The 22,283-nt window shown below is 40.9% G+C and overlaps 1 protein-coding gene across 8 annotated transcripts in view; it reads left to right on the top strand.

Annotated features, from left to right (window-relative positions):
• The window catches only part of COL14A1 (collagen type XIV alpha 1 chain), a 227,104-nt gene extending 214,608 nt beyond the window's left edge, over window positions 1-12,496 (top strand). For 6 of the 8 annotated variants that reach the window (XM_087447497.1, XM_087447499.1, XM_087447496.1 and 3 more), the window contains 3 exons: window positions 8,065-8,142; window positions 9,811-9,966; window positions 11,619-12,496. In XM_087447497.1, the coding sequence (XP_087303623.1) occupies window positions 8,065-8,142; window positions 9,811-9,966; window positions 11,619-11,698 (314 nt within the window). In that variant the 3' untranslated portion in view covers window positions 11,699-12,496. Of the gene's footprint in view, window positions 1-8,064; window positions 8,143-9,810; window positions 9,971-10,786 lie in introns of all 8 variants that reach the window. The other 2 variants (XM_087447502.1, XM_087447501.1) reach the window with 2 other exon arrangements.
• Window positions 12,497-22,283: the final 9,787 nt, after the last annotated feature.

The following is a 22,283-nucleotide window of genomic DNA, read 5'->3' as shown; positions in this document are numbered from 1 at the left end:
ACAATGGTTATTTCACGAATCATAAATGAGTTATGGTGTCGATTACCACTGGGCCAGCATCTTGGCTGCGATCCTTCGTTCCCCTAGAGCCATGGTGAAAGCAGAAGCCCATGTAGTTACGGTCCCTCAGTCCCAAGACATCCTGTTAATAGCCAGTTACTGCCAAGTTGACAATGTCAGCATTTTCTTCCAATCATCATCATATAAATTTAGCCAGAAAAGCAGGGCGAGATTTTTAAATAGGAGTTTTGGTTATCCTGGGTAGGAAATGCATATAAAATAGCAAATGCATTGGACATTTCAGCGCCCCAATGTAAGTGTGTCTAATTTAGATGTCTGTGGTCAAAAGATTAAAGAATTCCCTGCCTATATCGCCTATAAATATATGTATGTGTGTATGTGTGTATATATATATAGATTTATACATAGAGAGAGAGAGAGAAAGCGAAAGAAACTACTTTTCTTTTAATTGTAGGAATATACTTTGCCATTTTGTACATTTTTGGCCTTGAATTTAAACAAGTGAAATGGAAATGTAACATGTACTAGTTTATCTGATAAAACTAAAGCTTTTTATATTATCTATGATAAACCATTTTAGTGAATTTTTTGACATGGCTATTAAAGCAATAAATATATTATAATAAATATATCAAAATGCATTTGTATAGCTGGGTGAAAACATACACAGAAAAGATATATTTATTAACTCTTTCTATTTGCATTGGTTCTAGATTTAACTTTGACATTAAATTACTATGTGAATATGGCAAAGTAGTTTGACTTTCTGAACTTTTTTGCTGGTGTGGGAAAACATGATGAGGATCCTAGATATAAGATGTATTTATCTCAGTAGCGGATTCTTCATGCTTATTATGAAGGTCATAACACATTTCGTTTTAAACTCTGTAGACCCAGGCCTACAATGTGACAGTGTCTTGATACAATTCTCTTCTTTTCCAAGAATGGAGAGCATCATATCACTTTTCAGTTCTGCAAGGAATGAAGACCAAACCAAGCTCTAATTGAAATATCATCGACTGGTTGAATATTCATGCTGAACCTGAAATGTTCATTTTTTAAGCCATAGAAATTGGCTCATTTTTCTGCTAACTTTGAATTATTTATAATTTTCCTAACAGTCATTGCTTGAAATAATATAAGAGCATTTAAGGAAGAGCAATCAAAATTTTTGGAGCTGAAAGTGATAGACTGGCATTTGGGCTGACATTCTTATTACGTACCCGTAAGGTCATAGTATCAGTGCCAAAATGAGGTGGGCAAAAGCCAGGATTCCTGGTGCCCAATTAAATCCCCGTTCCTCTTCACCATTGCACCTACAGTTGTGAACAGTCAACCTGCAAACAACTACACAGGGTCAGTGTGCATAGATGAGCTGTGCACTTCATTTTCTTTCCTCTCTCCTCCCTTCTCCCTTTACAGCTCCCATTCTCCTTCCTTCACCTCCCTCCTCCTGCTGTCCTTCCTTCCTCCCCCTCATTGCCCAAATGGAAGCGTGTCTAATTTAGATGTCTGTGGTCAGAAGACCAAAGGACCTCCTGCCTATATTACCATGTCTCTAACTGATAGAAAAACCTGAACTGCAAAATATCCTGCTGTCTTGATCTTGATCAGGTTAGTGGATTCCTCTGAGCACTGGGTAGCCCTACCTAACGATTCAACATGTTTTCCTCTGGCTTTTCTGTGGAACCAGCACAGTGTTTAATAGTAGAGTTGAGCTCTGCAGGATTCCAGTCCACCTTGACTAATTGTATGGCTTTGTAGCACCCAGCAGGGGCACATCCAGGTTTTGTGGGGCCTGAAGCTTAAACAGTTTGGAGTTCCTCTTTAAGAAAAAGAGTATGAAGTTACAAACAAAAAACTAGGTAGAGGGTATTGAAGGAGTTCTGTGCACGTAAGGGGCCATATACAAATCCTTAGTCTGATATACAAAGCTTGTCATGACCCGGCCCAGACTGGGCTCTTAACCTACCACTCACTGCAGCTGCCATAGCGGTACTAAACAGCCTCTAGTTCCCCACGCATGTGCTGTTCTCTCTCACCCGCAAGCCTCTGCGCATGCGCTTCCGGCAACCCCTCTTTACACAGCTAATGCCAGCTCTTCAAGACAACTTCCAGGGTCAGCTATAGTGGAAAGCCTTCTGCCATCCTGCACAGATGCCTCGAATCTGTGCTCTCGTCTTATGTTGTATCTATTCTCACACTGCATTATAGCTACTCATTTATTTGTCTGTCTTCCCTACTACGTGGTGACCTGCTACAGGCAGGAAGGGTGCTTTTGACTCTGAATTCTCAGTGCCTGATATTGGGACCCGGCCAGGCAGTTTGCCCTTCTCCCTTCTTTAGCTGTGCGTCACTTATGTTTCCAGGCACCCTTGCCCGCTGCTTCTGGGTGGAGGCATTGAGGAGGATTAGAGGGTATGAAGATGGGAAAGTCAGGATATTTCCCCCCTTACTCCCACCCCTGCCTCCTCTGTGACCCCAGTTGTGGCTACAACCCCTGTGTGACTCCTGCTTCCACTGCACAATCCGTTACTCTGGTTCTAGATCCTGCCAGAAGGCCCTAGGCACTGGGCTCCAGTCACACCGTTTCTTCCCATTGTTTCTGCACTCCTAGAGGTGGTTAGTGGCTTTCTGCTGTTGCTAATTTGTGGGTTGCCTCATCAACTTTATTTGGCTTCTCAGTCCTTCTATCACCTATGTAACCAAGTATTAAATTGTATTAAAGTCCCTCGGCCTGAACCATCTAGAGAGCTTTACCTTTCCCTGGCTGAGCCCTGAATTATAGAGGCGTACTAGGTGGCCACTTGTCTCATGAAAAAGACAATAGGAAGAGGAACCCTTAGCAATGGTTTGTAAAGTTTGTTTACATTTAAAGCAACCATGTATTTTCCAATCTTGGCCACCTTAGCACAAAACGTGGAACTCCACATGGTGGTACTAATCCTACAGGCCAAACATGTAGAAAGAGCAGAGCCTGGAAAAGTGCATAAAATACTTGTTGAATTAAGTCCAATTAATCTGTCTTCTTGTAGCTGGGTACTCAGTCCAGTACCTTGCACCTAGTAGGCATTCAAACATACGATGAATGAGAAACACATTGTAGTCGCAATTTGTTACCAGCATTTCCCAGGTAACAGACGCTATAATAACACAGCCAAAGCCTTGTCTCACATTTTCTGTGACCTTTTGGTAGAATTACAATGGCATTACCCAGGCCTTGCATATCTGCCTGGGCATAAATCCTGGGAGTTGCTCAGAATGTCTGAGATCCAGAGGGAGTGGCTCTGCTCCATGGAGCAGCATGAGACTCCAGGCTGGAGTGCTTACTGTGGTCAGGGGGGCATAGAAATGAGTAAAATCTCCCTACTCAGAGGCCAACAGACCAATGAAAATAGGAAACCAGTAACTAAGGGCCAGCTCCTGTAGTCAAAGTGAGCAGGATAAATCCTCTTAAAATCAACCCCAAGTCTTGCTTAGAGCAGAGGGCAAGTGTGCAAACTAAGGAAAGTAAGCTGAGGAAATGTGATAACCACAAGGCTGATTGCTGAGTGTGGAACCAGAGAAAATGTGCAGACTGATTTGGCAGGCAGTTCAGGAAGCGCGGACTACAGCAAGCAAGGCAAGAGACGCAGCCCACAGGTCCAGCCTGGGGTGGAGAGGCAGGGAGAGCAGTTCTTACTGTATAGGCTTCAGTACCAACCTGCCTGGGTTGAAATCTTGGCTCTGTTACTTACTAGCTAAGGACAAGTGACTTAACCTGTCTGTATCACAGCCCTCTTTTAGTTAATAGTAGTGCCCGCCCTCTTGGTTCTTGTGAAGACTAAATGAGTTTATACATGTAAAGCATTTAGCATTCAAAACCTAGTGAGGTAATTATAAGCATAGCCGATACACCAACCGACCATATTTATGGTTTGTTAAAGTCTACAATCGTACTTTGTGTTGCATTCATTCATCCATTTGTTTGACAGGTATTTCTTGAGTGCATAATCTGTGCCTGGCACTGGGAATACAATGAAGAACTAAAACAAATAAGTCTCTCTCTTAGTAGACCAGTAAAAGAAAATATTGGAGGGTCAGTGTTAGGTTAGTGGTAAGAGAGAATCAGATACCCTGATATGATTTCTCATGAGACTCTTAAGAAAGAATGAATATGACAAATGTACCACTCTAGTGGGGGATGTTGATAATGGGGGAGGTTATGCATGAATAGGGGAAGGGGATATCTCTGTAGTTTCTACTTAATATTTCGGTGAACCTAAAACGGCTCTGAAAAAATAAAGTCTGTTGAAAATTTTTTTAAAAGGAAAGACTGAATAATAGAAGAGACTTCTTTCTGATTATCCTAGTTATTTTGATAATTCCACGGAAAACTAAGGATATTTTAATCTTAGCTAAATCATATTTTTGTTAAGTTAGATCTTCATTTATATGCTTATGAAAAAAATGGCAGAAACTTAAACTTAATTGGATTCAATTATTTTCATCTCTAAAAGGCATTAGTAGTTGATATTGCCACACGAGGAACTTATTAGAAGAAGCAGTGTTCACGTAAGCCAGGCATGTGAAGGTAAAAGGGAAGCTCCAGCCTAAAGAATTTTGTTTGTTGATCCTTCAAAGGTGATGCTGGCTTTTAGCAGCCAGCTGCATGTTGGTGTAGATATTTAATCATTCAGTTAGTCTTCCAGTATTTACTGGGCCACCTACTATGTGTGTGTGACTCTGCTAGGATCTGACACTAGAGCAATAAATAAGGCATGACCCCTACAGTCACCAGGCTTATAGTTCCAGGCTAGATGAACATGACAACAAGCAATGCAATGAGATAAGTGCCAAAGCAGGCACTGATAATATGGAAGCAAAGAATTCATTCATTCATTTGTTCACTCAATAAATACTTGTTAGTTATGTACATGTGCAAGACACCATATTAATAACATAGATAATCTTTGCCCTCTTGAATCCATTGTGTTTCTGCCCATTATGATTGTAGAGAAGCTTTGAGTTGGGTCTTGAAGAATGAGGAGTATTTATGGAGACTGCCAAGGTGAGAAGGGTGTTTCAGAAGGAGGGAATATCCTGTGCACTCAGGAGTCCCATGCCTTTATGGAAAAGATGCTGGCCTTTAGTTCTGGTGACCCCATCTGAGCACCACCTTGGGTCCTTGCAGAAGAGTTATATGAGAGAAGCCCTTATTATGGGTGATGACTCCAATTTTGTCTGTAAAGAATGACACTGCCCAGACTCCATTGCCCTCTGTCATCTCATGGAGAGTCACAGGCTGATGTTTTGGGACATCGGATTTCCCTCCTTTTAATCAGGGCCTACAAGGCTTATCAAACGTATATCCAGATCTATATTTAGAGATCTGAGGTTTCTAAACTTCACCTCTAATTTCAATCCTCATCTTAGTTACTTAGATTTTTTTTTTTTGCTGAGGAAGATCCACCCTGAGTTAACATTTATTGCCAGTCTTCCTCCTTTAGCTTGAGGAAGATTCGCCCTGAGCTGTGGGTCACCACTGCAGCATAGCTGATGAGTGGTGTAGGTCTGCACCTGGGATCCAAACCCATGAACCTGGGCTACCAAAGTGGAGCGGGCCAAACTTAACCACTATGCCACTGTGCTGGCCCTCAAATATTGATTTTTAACATGGTTTTTTCATTCCAAAAAAAGATTTATAGCCAAGTTCAGTTGTCATCGACGTGAATATTCCTTCTGAGAACCATAAGTGAACACATGGTCAAATAATATACTAGCCTACATGTAGCGGGAACATATAACTTCAAGGATAGTAAATTCTAAAATTCTCTGTTAATATATAATTATATTCTTAGAATTTATTTATTTATTTATTTTAGGCATCTTGAGGGGCTGGAATATTTTTATGAGGCTCTTCCTCTCTTACCTTGAGTTGTATTACAGATAATGTCAAATGAAGCTTGTTTTTCTCTACATAACTGGAAAATTAAAACAACGAGACTTTCTACTCCCTAATCTTCTCCGCCTTTTGCTTTCTTTATGAATAAGCAAAGGATAAGTCAGGAAACTCTTATCAGGGGACATTCCCGAGAATACCTTCCTGGAAGTCCTATTCAGCCTAATCTACATCTTCCGCTTGTGGAGAATCACTGAGAAGCCAGGTTGTTAACGCTGATCCTTGAGTACCGTAAGGTCATGGGAGGCCTCTGGATCACCACACAGTTAATCAGGGGCAGCCTGGCTTTAGTCATCGGTGTATTTCATTGTGTTCTAATCCTTTAAAAATTAGTAGTTCCCTGTGGGAAAAGTGACTCCAATTCTAACAGAAGAAGAGGCAGTTTCTGCTAAATTCGCAGATGCACGTTAGGACACAATCGTTGGCAAGTGAGGTACTACCAGCTAAAAAGTACTCACTCCAATTATTACCCAATTAGCTGAACTAGTAAGTAGACGTACTCAGGGATGGTTTTCTGTCTGAACAACCTGATTAGCTATCAAGCATTAAATGTTGACTAGTCTGAATAAGTTCTGTGCTCTTTCAACTTAGATGAGATTGTATTTTTACTTTTGAGCAATCCCTCTCTTCCTTATCAGCTCCTAATAGAAGAGTCAGGCCAGAAACAGGAGGTCACAGGCTTGCTGGTTGGTGCCCTGCCCTCTCCCTGTGGTACTGGTCTTTTGTGAGCTCAGAAAACTCCACCCAGGCCACGTGCAATAGTTATGGGTGTTGGGGAAGCAGAGCATTGGTGGACCAGCCTGGAGGACTGACTGCTAACAAGGAAGGACTTGTTTAAAGATGCCAGGTATACCTTGCCCCCAAGAGCTGGTCACAAGGGAGCACAGCAGACAGCAAAGCTTCAAATCCAGGGATAATCATATGCAGAGATGTGATTATATGCGCTGTGTAGAAAAAACTGTTAGTTGCTCATCAGTCTATTTTTTGCCGACTATTCTCAAAGCAAATGCTACATAAACACCTTTCTTGCTGGAAGTTCTAAACCAAGATGTTACAAGTGATTATTTTCAAGGGCTGGAGTCCTTGTTTGTTGTGTCTTCTCATTTGTCTACAGTGAATACGTATTGCATTTAGTAAAGGAAAAAAAGTTATTTATTATTTGAAACATTTTAAATCACTTGCATGCCTGTCACTTATCAAACTGGTTTTCATTTATTTATATTCCCTTCTAGGCTTTGCTATTTCACACATAATTTCTTTGTAGGTGTAATTATATAGAGACGCAGTTCCACGTTCTGCTGTTTCACAGCATTGTTGCATATGAAAAACAGACACCAGAGACCTTCTGTGCTGTGAGCCAGGGTAATCAGTCTGGCTGGTTGGGCTTCAATACAGTGTGTTCTCACCTGTCCAGCGATCTTGCGATAGAACCTGTTTGGACGGTGAGGTGTCAGAGTATATGTTTCTCTGTTTCTTGACTGTGAAAATGTATAGTTTGTTAATAGCACTGTAAATTATTTGGAATAAGAAGTCTTCTCCGTGGAAAAGAAACATGAATAGGTTTTGATTTTTATGGGACTGAATCAGCCAAATCAAACACAGGCTTTCCCGAAGCTTCCAAGTTTTTAATGGAAACTCACGCTCTTCAGAACTTTGCTGCCTAATTATAATTCATGCCTTTTACAGATATATTACAGGGTGGACCAAAAGGAAAATGTTAGACATGTTCACTTGTGATTTCTATTGTGTTATTTGTGGAGTGCCAACTGCATACGTCGAATGGCCTAGTGCATGCAAAGACACAGACCAGTTCCTGGCAGGCTGAACCACTTCAGTAGGAAAGAGGAAGATAGACTTGCAGTATTACAAATACAGACGACATGCTCAGACACAGAACCAGCCCTCTATATATGATTGTGCATAGATCATCAGTGTCAGAATATAATTTGAATGTCCCATGGTAACCATAACCCAAAGGCACCCACATCACTGTCTTCATCAGAGAGGTCCTCTTGAAACCCAGAAAAATGGAACTACCCAGATTTCTTGTTCAGGACAACTTTTTCTTTTCTTTCTTCTTCTTCTTTTTTTTTTTTAAACAGGTCTAACAGGTGTCAAGGGAGAAAAAGGAAATCCAGGCATTGGAACCCAAGGTCCAAGAGGCCCCCCTGGGCCAGCAGGTAAATCTTCCTACCTAACAGGAAACTGCGAGGTGAAAATCCTAAATCTTTCTATTCACTGGATATCACTGGTGAGGAAAATGGCCGTATGATCTCCTTGTACCTAACTGGAATGGCTGTATTTCTCATTCATTTTATTGAAAGGCCAATTTGTTAGTAATAATCCTCCCAACATACAAGCCCTAAAAGTTACAGCATATTCTGGGATCTTATTGGTTGCATGAGTTAGGCTAGATGAGGCTGTGCTGTTGAAACAAATCAATCCCAAATGCTCTGTGTTTTGACACAATAAAGGTTAATTCACACTCACACAAAGCTCAATGTGGGTAAAGTGTCTTTCCCCAATTTGGGAACAAAAGGCCTCCAGGAGAAAGATAACAGAGACACATCAGCTCCCAACTTCCCAAATGCAGAATGACGTATGTCACTTCCAATCCTACTTCCCTGGCTGGAACTAATCATACGGTCCCAACTCACCTTTGCAAGGGAAGCCTGAAATCCAGAGGAACGCATGGATGTTTCATGAGCACTAATAGCTTCTGCCACCATGGTAGTCTTCCTGGATGAGTTTTGTGTAAGTTTTCAGTTTCGTGTACATTACTATGTGCTGCTAGAATTGTCTTCAGATGATCAGACATATTATTAGAATTGTTTAAGTTTTCAATCTTATTGCATATTTATAATCCCAGTCTCAGCCACATTGAATCAAATGCTTTACAGATTTTGGAAAATACTTTTTCTAGGAGAGATTCATGATGCAATAGGTTCACTTTGGTTGCACATATTCCTGTTATTAGAGATTGTATGGGGAACTGGTCCAGCATCATGTGTTACACAGAACGGATGGTTGGTGAATGTTGATTGAATGGAACTGAATGTATCTGAGAGTCACAACACTGTTCAAATATAAAGAGATACTTGTTCCTAATTTTCATTTTGATTTTAGTTGAAGAATTTCATTTCTAGCTGAAGAATTCCTTTTAAGCACTCTTGGATTCCAGGCCTAAAAACAAACACACAAACCAAAAAAACCCAGCCTGACGCACTTCTTAAATGCACAAAAATTTTAATCCTCCTCCCATTTTCACTCAATCGAAATTCTCAGTTGATATAAGCTAGCCTAAAGAAATTTACATTGGTATATTGGGTCCAATTTCAGACTTTTCATTTTTCTCCTCCAGGATAATTTCTTTCAGACTCAGACTAATTTATTTCAATTACCTGGGGCCATAAACCAGTAGAAGTTATAAGATTGAGACGGAGTGTGTTCGTGTGTGTGTGTGTGTGTGTGTGTGTGCACCCATTCATTGGATTCATAAAGAACTGCACTGGGAAACAGAAGATCCATAAAGAAAACCAGGTTGATGGTGGTATGCTCCTTTCCCTTTAATATCCAAGAGGTGATAGAAAAGAATACGTTTTTCTTTCCAGTGTCCTGAGCTAATTAAGAGCATTGACCTCCAGGAGAATATGTGATTACAGTATGATCCTCTGTCCAGAGAATCCAATTTAGGAATAAGAACTCAATGAGTAGAGAGAGGCAGATGACCCTAATTGTCAAGACGTATAAAGTGGCTTCTTACAAGAGTTAGTTTACTTCTTGGTGGTCTCAAAACCCACCCTGCATTGGTAAAAGACCAACTATTTTTATTTGTGGGTACTTCTTAGGACCTTCAGGGGAGAGTCGGCCAGGAAGCCCTGGGCCCCCTGGGTCTCCTGGACCAAGGGGCCCTCCAGGTCACTTGGGAGTGCCTGGACCACAAGGTCCTTCCGGCCAGCCTGGATACTGCGACCCCTCTTCGTGTTCTGCCTACGGGGTGGGAGGTAAGTGCCAGCCTCTCGGGGGCTTTGAGCAATGTTTTACTACGGTTAGTACCATAATGGTGAGGGGTGCTATGAAAAGTAGACCAATTATGGGAGGGAAGCAGAGCTTGAACTCCTCACTACCTTAAATTATCCAGAGGCATCTTCTATAAAGTGCAAATTACTCTAGAGGCTACCCCTTAAAAACCTTAAAAGGAAATTCAAAATAACAGCACATGTAAGTCTTCCTTGCTTCCAAATGGCGATCCATGCAGATTTGGCCTCTGACCTCATATTTGGTCAGTTAGGGACATGTTTGAACATTCTTTTGGGCCTCTCGTTCTATGTTATTGCTGTGATGTGGCCATGGTGTCCTATAAATTTTTACTCTTGTCTTGGGGAAACCTCAAACTTAGAACTTCCCCCATAATTAGGAGGGTCCTCTCAATTCTGTTGGGTGACATCCTGCCCACCACATGCATTTTAGGTGACCATGGATAATTTCAAGAAGAAGCAAAATGGTTATGCTGTCCTTGCCTCATTACTAACTACTAGACTGAGATTCTGAAAAGATTATGCTCCCTAAAAACATCTGCCATCTGCATGCTGGCAAGTTGTGCAACGGGACATCTTCTGACATAGTCACTCTTGGAAGCATCAAGAGAGAAGTTCAGAGATGGCTTTGGGGCAATGAACTTATTAGTCAATGAATTCAAATTTTCTGCTTTAGGAGAAATTAAACCTTATTTGCCAGAGGAACTGGTCAACATTTTGCTGATGTGTTTTTCTCTGTTCGTCTCTTCCCTCCCTATTCTCTCAAATCTCTCTGTCCCTTGTTAAGATCTGATCCCTTATAATGATTACCAGCACTGAAGTGGAACTCCTCCACTCTGATTACATTGGCCTGGGCAATTGGCCACGGATACAGAACTGTCCTGTTGACCACCACCACCCAGCCTCTGCCCCTAACAATGGGCACTTTGCTTCCCTGCCTCACTTGCTTCCCTACCTGCCCACTGTCACATCTCTTGCTCTCCCTGCTCCAAACACATACAATGATAATACTGGAACTTAACCAAATCACATGTGTCAATTGTAATAGAAACTGACTGCTCCGTATCAACCTGGATATATGTATATGATTGTGTACCAAGAATTTATCCCCAACTTCCCTGTGTGAAGGCTCGGTAATAGTTACTTAAATGTGCCTTCTCCTCTTTCCTGTCCCCACACAAGATGGATGGGCATCTTTCTGCCTGACCACCCTACTCCCTATTCCTCCTCTGATCACCTCGCCTCCCCACTGTCCCCTGGTGATGGACTTCTAACATGAGATGGGTTTTTAAATTTATTTGTCTTTCATAATTCTGCTGAATTTTCAGGGTCCTTTTTGTAAATAAAACACACAATATTTAAGCAGTTGCCTATGATTCTAGTTTTCTAACCATTTCTGTAATGTATCTGTCCCTTTCTTCTTTTGCTAACCATCTGAAACCTCGTGGGGAGGGCGCAAGCCGCGCGGCGGGTCAAGGTTGCTACTGCTTTCCACCCAAGCAGGATATCTCTGTAGTTTCATGACCAAATCCATGTCTCTATGGACCCACATGAGGGGAGAATATCAATTTATGGTTCCTGGGTCCCATCAAGTCCCCACCCCCACTCTTCCTCTCTAGCTCCCCATCCTGATCAGCCGGAATTCACCCCTGTCCAAGACGAGCTGGAAGCCTTGGAACTATGGGGCTCGGGAATCTGACAGCCTCAGGAGAAATTTGAAGACCAACCGCAAAAACCTTTAGGGAAACTTATGCAAGAAGAATGTCATTATGTGGTTTGTATGCTACCTTTGGGGGGCTTATTTCATCAGCCTAAATCTCCTCCTTGGATATTGTTAATATTATTGTTATTATTAACAAAAAAATTATATTTTTTAAAAATCCCCTTAATCTATGACCCCATAGGATTGATTTCTCTTTGTTGTCTTAATGGCATGCCAGATTATTTTCTTTCCAGAGAAGAATGCTCAAAGAAAAATTGGCAAAAAATTTGAACTCGGGAATCTTTTGTGTGTTATATGATCTCAAGTTCCAAAATACAACAAGACAGATATGACTGTATTCAAGGGACATGGGGTCCTAGCAGAACAGGAATTTAAAGAGATTCAAAATCATGCCATTTATCCCTATCCCCTATAGCCTTGCTGAAGAGAAAAAGGGATATTATTGGAGAAACTACCTCTTGTTTAATTGATCTATTCAACTCTGAGATCCCTTGTTAACTAGTTTGACCAGTATCCAGGAATATGAGTTAGAATATAACCTTTCTGAATTTAGTGATTTTAAAAATAGATTTAGTTTTTCAGTGTTTTTCGACTGTTAAAAAATGACTTTTCACCAGTTTTAATGCAAAGAGATCCAACTTTGATGAACAATTTAGCTAGCAGTATTCCAAGGCTTGCCCTCCTTGTCTACATGGATTACTTTGTACATGCAGATAAGTTTTTGCAAACCTATTTTCATTCTCTTTTGTAAGCAAATAAAAATTTAAAACAACATATATGGATTCTTTTTATTTCATTTCTAAATGTCACCTTAAACTTTTGTAGTCTTATCTGAATTTTAACGATAAAAACAACAGTTGCCTTCCTTTAAATAGGCATTCAAACTTTCATTCATTCAGGCACTCATTCATTCATTCATACTGAGTGTAGTAGGAAGCATAACAGAAGAAGCAGTTGACTTGGGCCTAAGAGACTGGTAGAATTTTATCATTCATTTATAACTCACCAGACAGCAATGGCAGTGTCCTTGCAAGACTGATGCTAAATAAATGTTTACCGGTTGACTGAGGAGCCCATCTATCTTCTTGTATCAAGAACAACCTGAAAAACTCTAGAAGGCAGAGAGGAAATGAGGTTGAATCTAATAGACTCTAACCCCTAAACTAGAATTTGTCTTTTGCTCACAAAGGAAAAATCTAGATATTTGAGAAAGATTTGGATTCTGTTATTTGCTTGTTGAAAATAGAAATGAAAGAGAACCATAAACTTAATGTATGCTCCTTTTCCTGCAGCATCTCCCTCATAACAGCTCATTTTAAAAAGTAGAGATGGGGTCATTTACAACCAGAAGCTGGATTCTTCCTGGATCAGGAAGGTCTTCTGACCTTCTTGGTTCCCTCACTGCACAGATCTGGTTTAAGACCTTTTCAGCCAAAGGATTCAAACAATAGGGTCTACTTGGTGTGCCTTTGGGGATCCAGGCAAAGAGTTTTTGGTGAGTTTGCAGGAAAGGAAAGAAGACAGTGAGCCGATAACCCACAGATGTTCCCTTTTAGTTACGGCATATGATTCCACATGTAGAAAGCAGGACGGATGAGGAGGAAAGCTTGCAACAAGGTTGATCAGGATGGCTGACCCAGAATCACCCAAGAAAACTCCTCCTTAAATGACTGGGGTATGTGATTAGTCACTTCATACATCTGTATCCCAGATTTCTTAGTCTTTAACAAGTGAGTAGAGACAAGGATATTCTGTATGTTTTAGTGTTTGGCCCTTGGAAATGCATAGTCTAATACCATGTCATTCAGATGACTCTCCAAGTTTGTTATAAATGGTGAGGTGTAAACCACTGGAGGTTCTAATCCATTCACATCATTCTTGAGTTGTGCAGATACTCTTGGCTTTGATTTTACTTGGTGAAATCAAGTAAACAAATCTAAATTTGTTTATTTAAGCTACAGGAAAGGTTCATTAGTTTGGAATATGTCATCACTTGGACCCAGTATATCAGATTTTTATTGAGTGAAATGTTCAAAATAAAAGGTGTAACTCAGATTCAGGACTTCTGTGTTTATGATACATTGCCTTGTGATACATTGCCTTGCCTTCAAAAGCTGATTTTGAATTGTATTTTTATTGACTTTCCTATTTTGGCAGGAATATACTTATATCTTAATTTATAGTTTATACCATTTCTGAAAGTAATAAAGCATCATTTCATAAAAAAGACATTACCTTCAGAGTTTTCATCACTTTTGTTAGAAACTCTCAATTTCTTTTTGAAATAATCATTTTAGGGTAGTATTTTGTATTGAGAAGGACTTCAATTTAATTCCAGGACAACTCTCTCTCCCTCTTTCTTTTCTACCTCCTCTGCCTCACCCCATCTTTCCATAACTAATCCTGCTGTGTATCAGGAACTATTTTAGTTCTGAGGATAAAACCATGAACAAGAGAGAGATGGGCTTGTCTTCATGGCACTCCCTCTATAGCGCTGGAGAAAGACAGGAAATGAATGAACAAAGAAGCAGAATTAATGTCAAATTTTGATGAAAAACGTAGGAAAAGTGCTGAGACAGGAATATGAAAAGGGTGTAAAGAAGTATCTACTTTCAACTGGGTGGACAGAAAAGGCTTCTCTGAGGGGCTGACATTTAAGTTGAGACATGAGGATGAGAAAAGGCATGGGAGGAAAATTCAAGCTCAGATCTTGTCAAGTACAAAGATCTTTTGTCAGAAGGTGCTTGTCATGTTCGAGGAACTAAAAGAAGGCCAGTATGGCAGGAGAGTGAATGGAAGAGTGAGCGAGATGAGCCTGGAGACCAAAGCAAGTTAGACTGAGTGCGCCAAGTTGGTGATTTAGATTTTATTTTAAATTCCGTGAGAAGCGATTGAGGGGTTTCAGCAAGGGAGTGACATGATCTGGTGTATGTTTTAAGTTAGTGAAGGGAAATTTGCTCCTTCTTGGAGTCACGTTGCTGAACTTCTCTTCTGAAGCTGTCATTGAGCAGTTACTCTAAGCCACGCCTACTGCAAGGGCTTTAAAGTTGTACCAGTTAGGTTGGGCTAGCCTATGCTGTGGCAACAACAATCCACATTTCATTGGTCTGAGTAAATCACATGAGACCATTTAACTTCATAGGGGTAGAGAAGTACAATCTTCCTATTTGCTAGGAAGCAGAAGAGAACCAGAAATGTTGGTAAGAAGCAATAAAAGCTACCACTTATGGTTTAACTCATTTGATCATCACAGCAACCCAATTAGGATAATTCACTATTATCCTAATTGTCCTAGTGAGGAGACAGAAGCACAGAAAAGTTGAGTTACTTGTCCAAGGACACACAGCTAGAATTCAATTCTAGGCGTTTGGCTCAAGGTATCTACTCTTAACCTCTAGGCTATTCTGCCTCACATATTGGTGATTCTTGAACGTTAATGGCAAAAGTGGGTGGAGATGGGCCTTATTAAGTACAGATACCTGGATTCTGAGGCATCCCCAAAGATTGTTTCAGTGTTGTGGGCTGGGAACTTTGCATTTTTTTTACCAAGCACCTCAGGTGATCAATGGGCTACAGCTTGAGAAACACTATTTTGAGATCATTCTGTTTGCACAGTGGAGAATGGATTGGAGGGGATCATAGTGGATGAGAAAATATTAGTTACATCATTGTAATAGTCAAGTGGTGGAGGTGGTGTAGAATGGAACTAAGCTAGTGGAATTGACAGGACTTGTTAATTAACAAGTGGAGACGCGGAGAGGAACATATCTAGATTAACTCAGGTGTCTGGCATAAGCAACTGGGTGGAGATACATTTATATTTCTGGGAATTACAGCTTTGGGGCAGGGAGGTTGAAGAGTTCAGTTGAGGACATAACTGGGTGTGAGGTATTAAATAGGTGAGTTGGAGCTTGGGAGAGTCGTGAGGTCTAGAGGTATAAATTTAGGAGTCGTCCACACGTAGGGAGTATTTAACGACTACAGGAATGAACGAGATCACCTGGAGAGCCTCCTACCTTCTATCCCTCTTTCACTTTTGTTTCCACAAATTCTCCAACCTAGTTTTCCCTATTTTATTTTGAAATGTGTTTCTCAGCCAAATATTCTCTAAACTACAGCCACAGTGAACGAGTTGCAAAACCTTTGATGCATGCTGTCTCTTGTTTCTCTGTTTGACATGCTTTTTCTTCCACTTGGAAAACCCTTCTTCTCTGTTCCACCCCAGTTTAAATGACCTACTTATATTCATACTCAACCTTCAGAACTCAGTTTGGGGGGGCTGGCCCCGTGGCTTAGTGGTTGAGTGCGCGCGCTCCGCTACTGGGGGCCTGGGTTCAGATCCCAGGCGCACACCGATGCACCACTTCTCTGGCCATGCTGAGGCCGCGTCCCACATACAGCAACTAGAAGGATGTGCAACTATGACATACAACTATCTACTGGGGCTTTGGGGAAAAAAAAAAAAAAGGAGGAGGATTGACAATAGATGTTAGCTCAGAGCCGGTCTTCCTCAGCAAAAAGAGGAGGATTAGCATGGATGTTAGCTCAGGGCTGATCTTCCTCACAAAAAAAAAAAAAAAGAACTCAGTTTGGGCTCCTCTTCTTGTGTGAAGCCTTCCCTGATCCCCACCACAACCACCTGGACAACCTCAACAACCATGACACCCTTTTCTAGTTAGTTCTTTAACCTCTGTGCTCCCATATTACTTGTGTGCATTCTTTAAGAGGTCTCAGACTGCGCACAATGTGCTTAGCACTTGACAGCTACTCAATAAATGTTTGTAGAATCATCTCATCCTAGCACAGTTTCATTTATAATCTGAGTCAAATTGCATACTCTGTCTACAGTGGGAAGAATTTCCTCTAGATATAAACCAGAACATTTGGGAGACAGGAATAATGCCTAGGAACAAATGATCAGCTTCTATAGAAGCTTGCTAATTCAGATCTATTGAGTATTTCAGAATCTGAGGAAGAAGTATTTAAATCTTGTCTTCTTATAAATTTATTCATTCTTGTGTTCATGTATTCTTCCATCTCTCTGTGCATCCATCCATCCATCCATCTATCAAACTTTTAATTATTGTCTGCCATGGGTTCAGCCATGTACTGGGGTGCTGGAGAAGAAAAGATGAATACAGTGGCAAAGGAGCTTCCTAATTTCCTGCTCTAAGTTGAAGCAGGTAAGGTAATTTGGACCAGACTGTAGAAAATCTATCCCATGCAAAAATGTTCAGATTTTGGCCTGAAGGCAATGGGAAGTCAGTGAGTGTCTTTAAGCAGATGAGTAACTTGATTGGGCTTATTACTTGGAGGCACAATTTTGATATAATGTACAAGATAGACTGGTGTGGGGAAAGATCAAGAAAGGAAAAGGACATTTAATGAAGACTTCCCATGTACTAGGTTCAGTTCTGGACACTTCATACTAAGTTTATTTTCATAAGTTAAGATAAATATTCCCTTTTTACAAATGATCATACATGTAAGGTAAGTAGCATGTCCAAGGTTACACACACAGAGAAGAGGCGGAGAAGGGATTCTCACTCTGATTGGTTTCCTCCCATAGCTCAGGAACACTTTCCTATAAGCAGCATGCTGCCTGTTGCAATAGTTCAGATCATGAGGGCCTGGACCACAACAGTGCAGTGAGGAATAAGAGGAGGAGCCAGCTTCAAGAACTGATGAGTAAGTACAATGGGCAGAACCTGATGACTGGTGGGTTTCGAGGTTTTTTTGCTTTCTCTAGAGTAAATGCAGTATTAGTGGCAGATAAGAAGGAAAAGACAGGGTGGAATGATTTTGGATGACTAATTTAGACTATGAGAGCTAGGCAGGACTTATTCTCTTTGGGTTTGGCCCGAACAAGAAAGGCTGTTCAAATGCAGAATGGAGGTTTCCAAGGTATGAACCAAAATCTTAGGTTTTAAAAAAATAGTAACTTTTCCTTCTGATTTGATGTGGCATTGGAAACACTGATATAAAGGGCTCATTTGTGCTAGACAAGCTCAGAGTTCAGAGAATTCTTTTGCCACAAAGTCCGGTTAGTCTATACTCTTTAGAATATCTTTATCATTAACAAAAATTAGCTACATGAATATACTTGCAATAGTTTTACATTATTTATCAGACTGAATAATTTGATAAGAAATATGACTCACACAAGATATTCAAATCTCTTATTACATGAAAAAAGCAAGTTGCAGAACAGTATGTACAACATTTATCTATTATTCTGTTCATCTATCCATATTGAAAAAATGGGATGAATAAACTCCAGACACAACCATGGTTACCTCCTGGGTATTGTGGGTAACTTTCACTTTTAAAAATAAAGTGTGTTAATTTCTCTTATATGTTAATATTTTTTTTCATGTGAGCCACCACCACAGCATGGCCACTGGCAGATGAGTGGTGTGGTTCCACACTCAGGAACTGAACCCGGGCCACCAAAGCAGAGTGCGCAGAACTTTAACCACAAGGCCATCGGGGCTGGCTCTCTTATATGTTAATTTTTAACATTTCTATATTGTTTGAAAAAATACTGTGCAACAAACGTGTGCTCTCAGAAGCTTAATACTTTACAGGAGAATCACAAGATTTCAGAGTCATGTTCTACTTTACAAAATATTCTACAGTTATTACCTTTTCAATATATCATCGTAATTAATAATATGGGACGAGCGAAGAAAAATGAGTCACTGATGTTTAGAAAGATGGTAGGCAATGATTATTTTAAAAGCAGAATAAAAGGGGCAGTAGGCTAAATGCATTCCCAGGGGTGGTGGAATGATTTGCTTGTTTTGGAAGCATTTTTAAATGCATAAATGTTAGTAATGATGTTTTTCTCTGTATCTTGCTAAGTAATAAAAAACATATGCTGGCATGAGTAACCATACTTTGCTGTTTGTTTTTTCTAGATGTCTAATTGCATTTTATTTTATTGATTAAAAAATATCCATGACCGAGGTAGTGAAATTCAACTTTATTAATCTAACTTCATAATGAAATCCAGAGAAGTAAAAATATCTTTTTTTTCAGATCTAAAATGAATTTTGTATGGTAACAAAGCAAAACTAACCGAGTGAGACAGAAAAGAGAAGTGTAATTACTGAACACATTTATCTCCATTTTTCACTGTCCTGTCATCTGGCCCAAATTTATTGAATCTTGATAAAACTGTATCATGTCGCAAAATTGTTAACCAGCTCAGCTTTTACTATGAGAAATCATTATTTGAGTGTGTTCTTGAATAGATGTATTGAAGACAATTTGGTTATTAGAAAATTCACGTTTTAACTTTACCTGTTCTTTCTCATGTATATGCTTATGTCCATGAACTGGCAAGTTTGGAGGCTGAAAGGCTTGAACTTCACAAATAGAGTTCTTTTTACAAACATCCCAGTTATCAGATTTGGACACGACAAGTAGAAGCCCTGCTCACTATATCTCCGTTATCACCGGCTGCCTACTCATGTTCTTGGAGTGTTGCCAACAGGTTCTATCTCTGATTCCATTCTCAAGTGGAGCATGTTTTATCAAACCAAGAGGGAGCCACACCTTTTGCAACTGTGAGCAACAGAAAGGCCAGAAGAATGAATAAAATTCAAAAGCTGATTGTGCAGGGAGCAATACCAGTCTGCCCATGTTCTACAGCTTTGAGGAAATATCTACCAGTCCATCTCCGGAGTGCTTTCCAAAGGAATTGGATCTGTACCTGCCTGGCTAAAGAGAACTTTCAAGGATGGGAGCGACCCAAGTGACTATTAACCCAGTAGCCTGTTTTCCCAGCTGCTTGGCCATGTGGAAGTAGGCTAATGGTTTCTGCTGTCATATTTCTAGACAGCTGAACAATGACATTTGTGGTTACCTGAAGATTGTGGCTTGGACAACATTTCCAAACCTTCACATTTACTCGTTTTTTTGGTTTTTTTTTATGCCTATCAAAGCAGAAACTGACTGGAGCAAAATCAGGTGTGTTTAGAAGCAATTACCTGCTTTGTTACTCGTTAGGGACTTATATTAGCACGGAGTTGGTGTCCATGCCTTCTTTCCTTAACTGATTCAAGTCTGGATTTCTCATCTCCCTAATTCTGGTATTACCAAAGAAACACTTCTATCTGGTTCATAGATAATTTCTTTGTGTGTGTGTGTGTGTGTGTGTGTGTGTGTGTGAGGAAAATCAGCCCTGAGCTAACATCCATGCTAATCCTCCTCTTTCTGCTGAGGAAGACTGGCCCTGAGCTAACATCTATTGCCAATCCTCCTCATTTTTTTTTTCCCTTTTTCTCCCCAAAGCCCCAGTAGATAGTTGTATGTCATAGCTGCACATCCTTCTAGTTGCTGTATGTGGGACGTGGCCTCAGCATGGCCGGACAAGTGATGCATCAGTGCGTGCCCGGGATCCGAACCCGGGCCGCCAGCAGTGGAGTGCGCACGCTTAACCACTAAGCCACGGGGCTGACCCCCAGATAATTTCTTATTGGCTGCTGTGTTAGAGATTGGCTAGCTTCAGACAAACTATATTCTCTTCTTTTTTTTTTTTGTGAGGAAGCTCAGCCCTGAGCTAACATCCGATGCCAATCCTCCTCTTTTTGCTGAGGAAGACTGGCCCTGCACTAACACCTGTGCCCATTTTCCTCCACTTTATATGGGACGCTGCCACAACATGGCTTGACAAGCGGTGCGTCGGCGCGCGCCCAGGATCCGAATCTGTGAACCCTGGGCCACCAAAGTGGAGCGCACGCACTTAACGGCTACGCCACTGGGCCCGCCCCCTGTATTCTCTTCTTGAGTATAAATTAGATTCTGATTTTCAGACCCCCTCAGTAGGGCTCCACGGCATGTTCTCCACCAGTGAAATATGTGTGTGACTTCTGAGTTAGGAGAGTTAAGTACGTGTGTCTTGTCCACCTGCTTCTTTCCCATTTGCTACCTGAATGCAGAAGACTCCAAGGTCTTATAGGAGGGTGGACTCATGAGATGGAAGGTGTTTAGGTACCCGAATGACTTTGTGGAAGACCAGAGACTGATCAGGAACATTTGCATTGTATTGTTACATGAACAAGAAATAAACTTTTATTGAGTAACAGCCCAGAAATGTGTGTGTGTGTGTTATACTAGCTAGCGTTACCATAGCCAATATAGCTGCCGTCACTCATGCGACAAACGTTTATGGGTCTACTATGTGCCAGGCACTTTTTTAGAGGTTTCCAAGGCCAGACACTGTGCTAAGTGATGGGGATACACAAAAGAAAAGACACATTCTCTGCTCTCCATAAGCTTAACTCATCAATGGAGAGACAAGCAATTATAACGCAACAAGGGAATGGTCATAATGGATGTCTGTAGAGGGAATAGAGATAGCAAGGGAGAAGAAATACCTAAGAATGCCTAGAAAGAACCGAGATGTATGAGACATGGGGGAAATAGGGTTGGTAGAGGATAACTGGAGAGAAGTATTCCAGGGCATGGAGGAATGAGGGCATAGTGGTTTGGGAATTATCAATGTTTAAGAGGGACTGGAATGTAAAGTCCAACAATAGGAGCGGGTGGAGAAGGGGATGGAGAGGTGGGATTACTAAAATCTGAAAGTGTCTTACAGGCATTGCTAAGGTGTGTGGAGTTTAGGCCAGGTGATGGAGAATTATCAAAGTATTTTGGTTTGGGAGTAATATGAAGAGAACTTTATGTTAGAAACATCTCCTTAGCTTCAATGTGAAGATGGTCTAGAGCATGTGTTAGCTTGGGTTCTTTTGGAAGTAGACATGGATGAAGATTTTGGTGCAGGTAATTTATTTGGCAGGTGATCCAAAGAAACAGCAGTGAGCGAGCAGAGCAAATGAGACAGGAAACAAGGAAAAGCCAATATGAAGGTGTATAATCAGGGTCTCTGCAGTAGGCAGTGGGGACTCAGTTCCTCCGTGACCTCTGAGAATACTTCTTAGGATTGTCCCCTAGAGGATGGGAGGCTGAAGCTTTCCTCCTCTGACTCCTGTCTCCCACCGGTTGAGCCTTGCCCTTCAGGGTGTTAACGTCTAACCTTGAGAAAAAGAGAGAGTACTCTGCTTAGAAGGTACCCTTGCATGAGAGTACTCTGAGACAGAAAGCAGAAGTTCCTCGAATATGTGTGAGATAGGACACTAACAGCAGAGTTGAGTCTGAACTCTCAGAACTGCCATCCATAACTCTGGCTAAAGTCACAGGTGAGCGGAAGGGATCTGTAACAAGAGGGTAGAAATTGGAGTCCAAGAGACTAATTAGGAGACTTGCGATTGCCCAAGTTATCGTGTACATTTGAACTATGGGAGTGTGTTTGTGGAGCAACAGCTGTATATCCCTGGTGTGTTTTAGGCACTTGAAATACATTAGCAAGCATGACACACAAAAATCTCTCTCGTTGAGCTTGTATTCTAGTGGGAATGATGGAAAATAAACAATAAACTTAAGTAAGTAAATGATACAGCGCATACAAAGAATGTATTACAGGAACATAAAGGCAAGAGGATGGGGAGTGCTGGGGGTGAGAAGGAGAGGGCTACAGTTTTAAATAAGGTGGTCA

The sequence above is a fragment of the Ceratotherium simum genome, chromosome 23, assembly GCF_057802395.1.
Source record: "Ceratotherium simum simum isolate JZ-2026a chromosome 23, ASM5780239v1, whole genome shotgun sequence".
NCBI lineage: Eukaryota > Metazoa > Chordata > Mammalia > Perissodactyla > Rhinocerotidae > Ceratotherium > Ceratotherium simum.
This window is presented reverse-complemented; position numbering and strand designations above follow the sequence as displayed.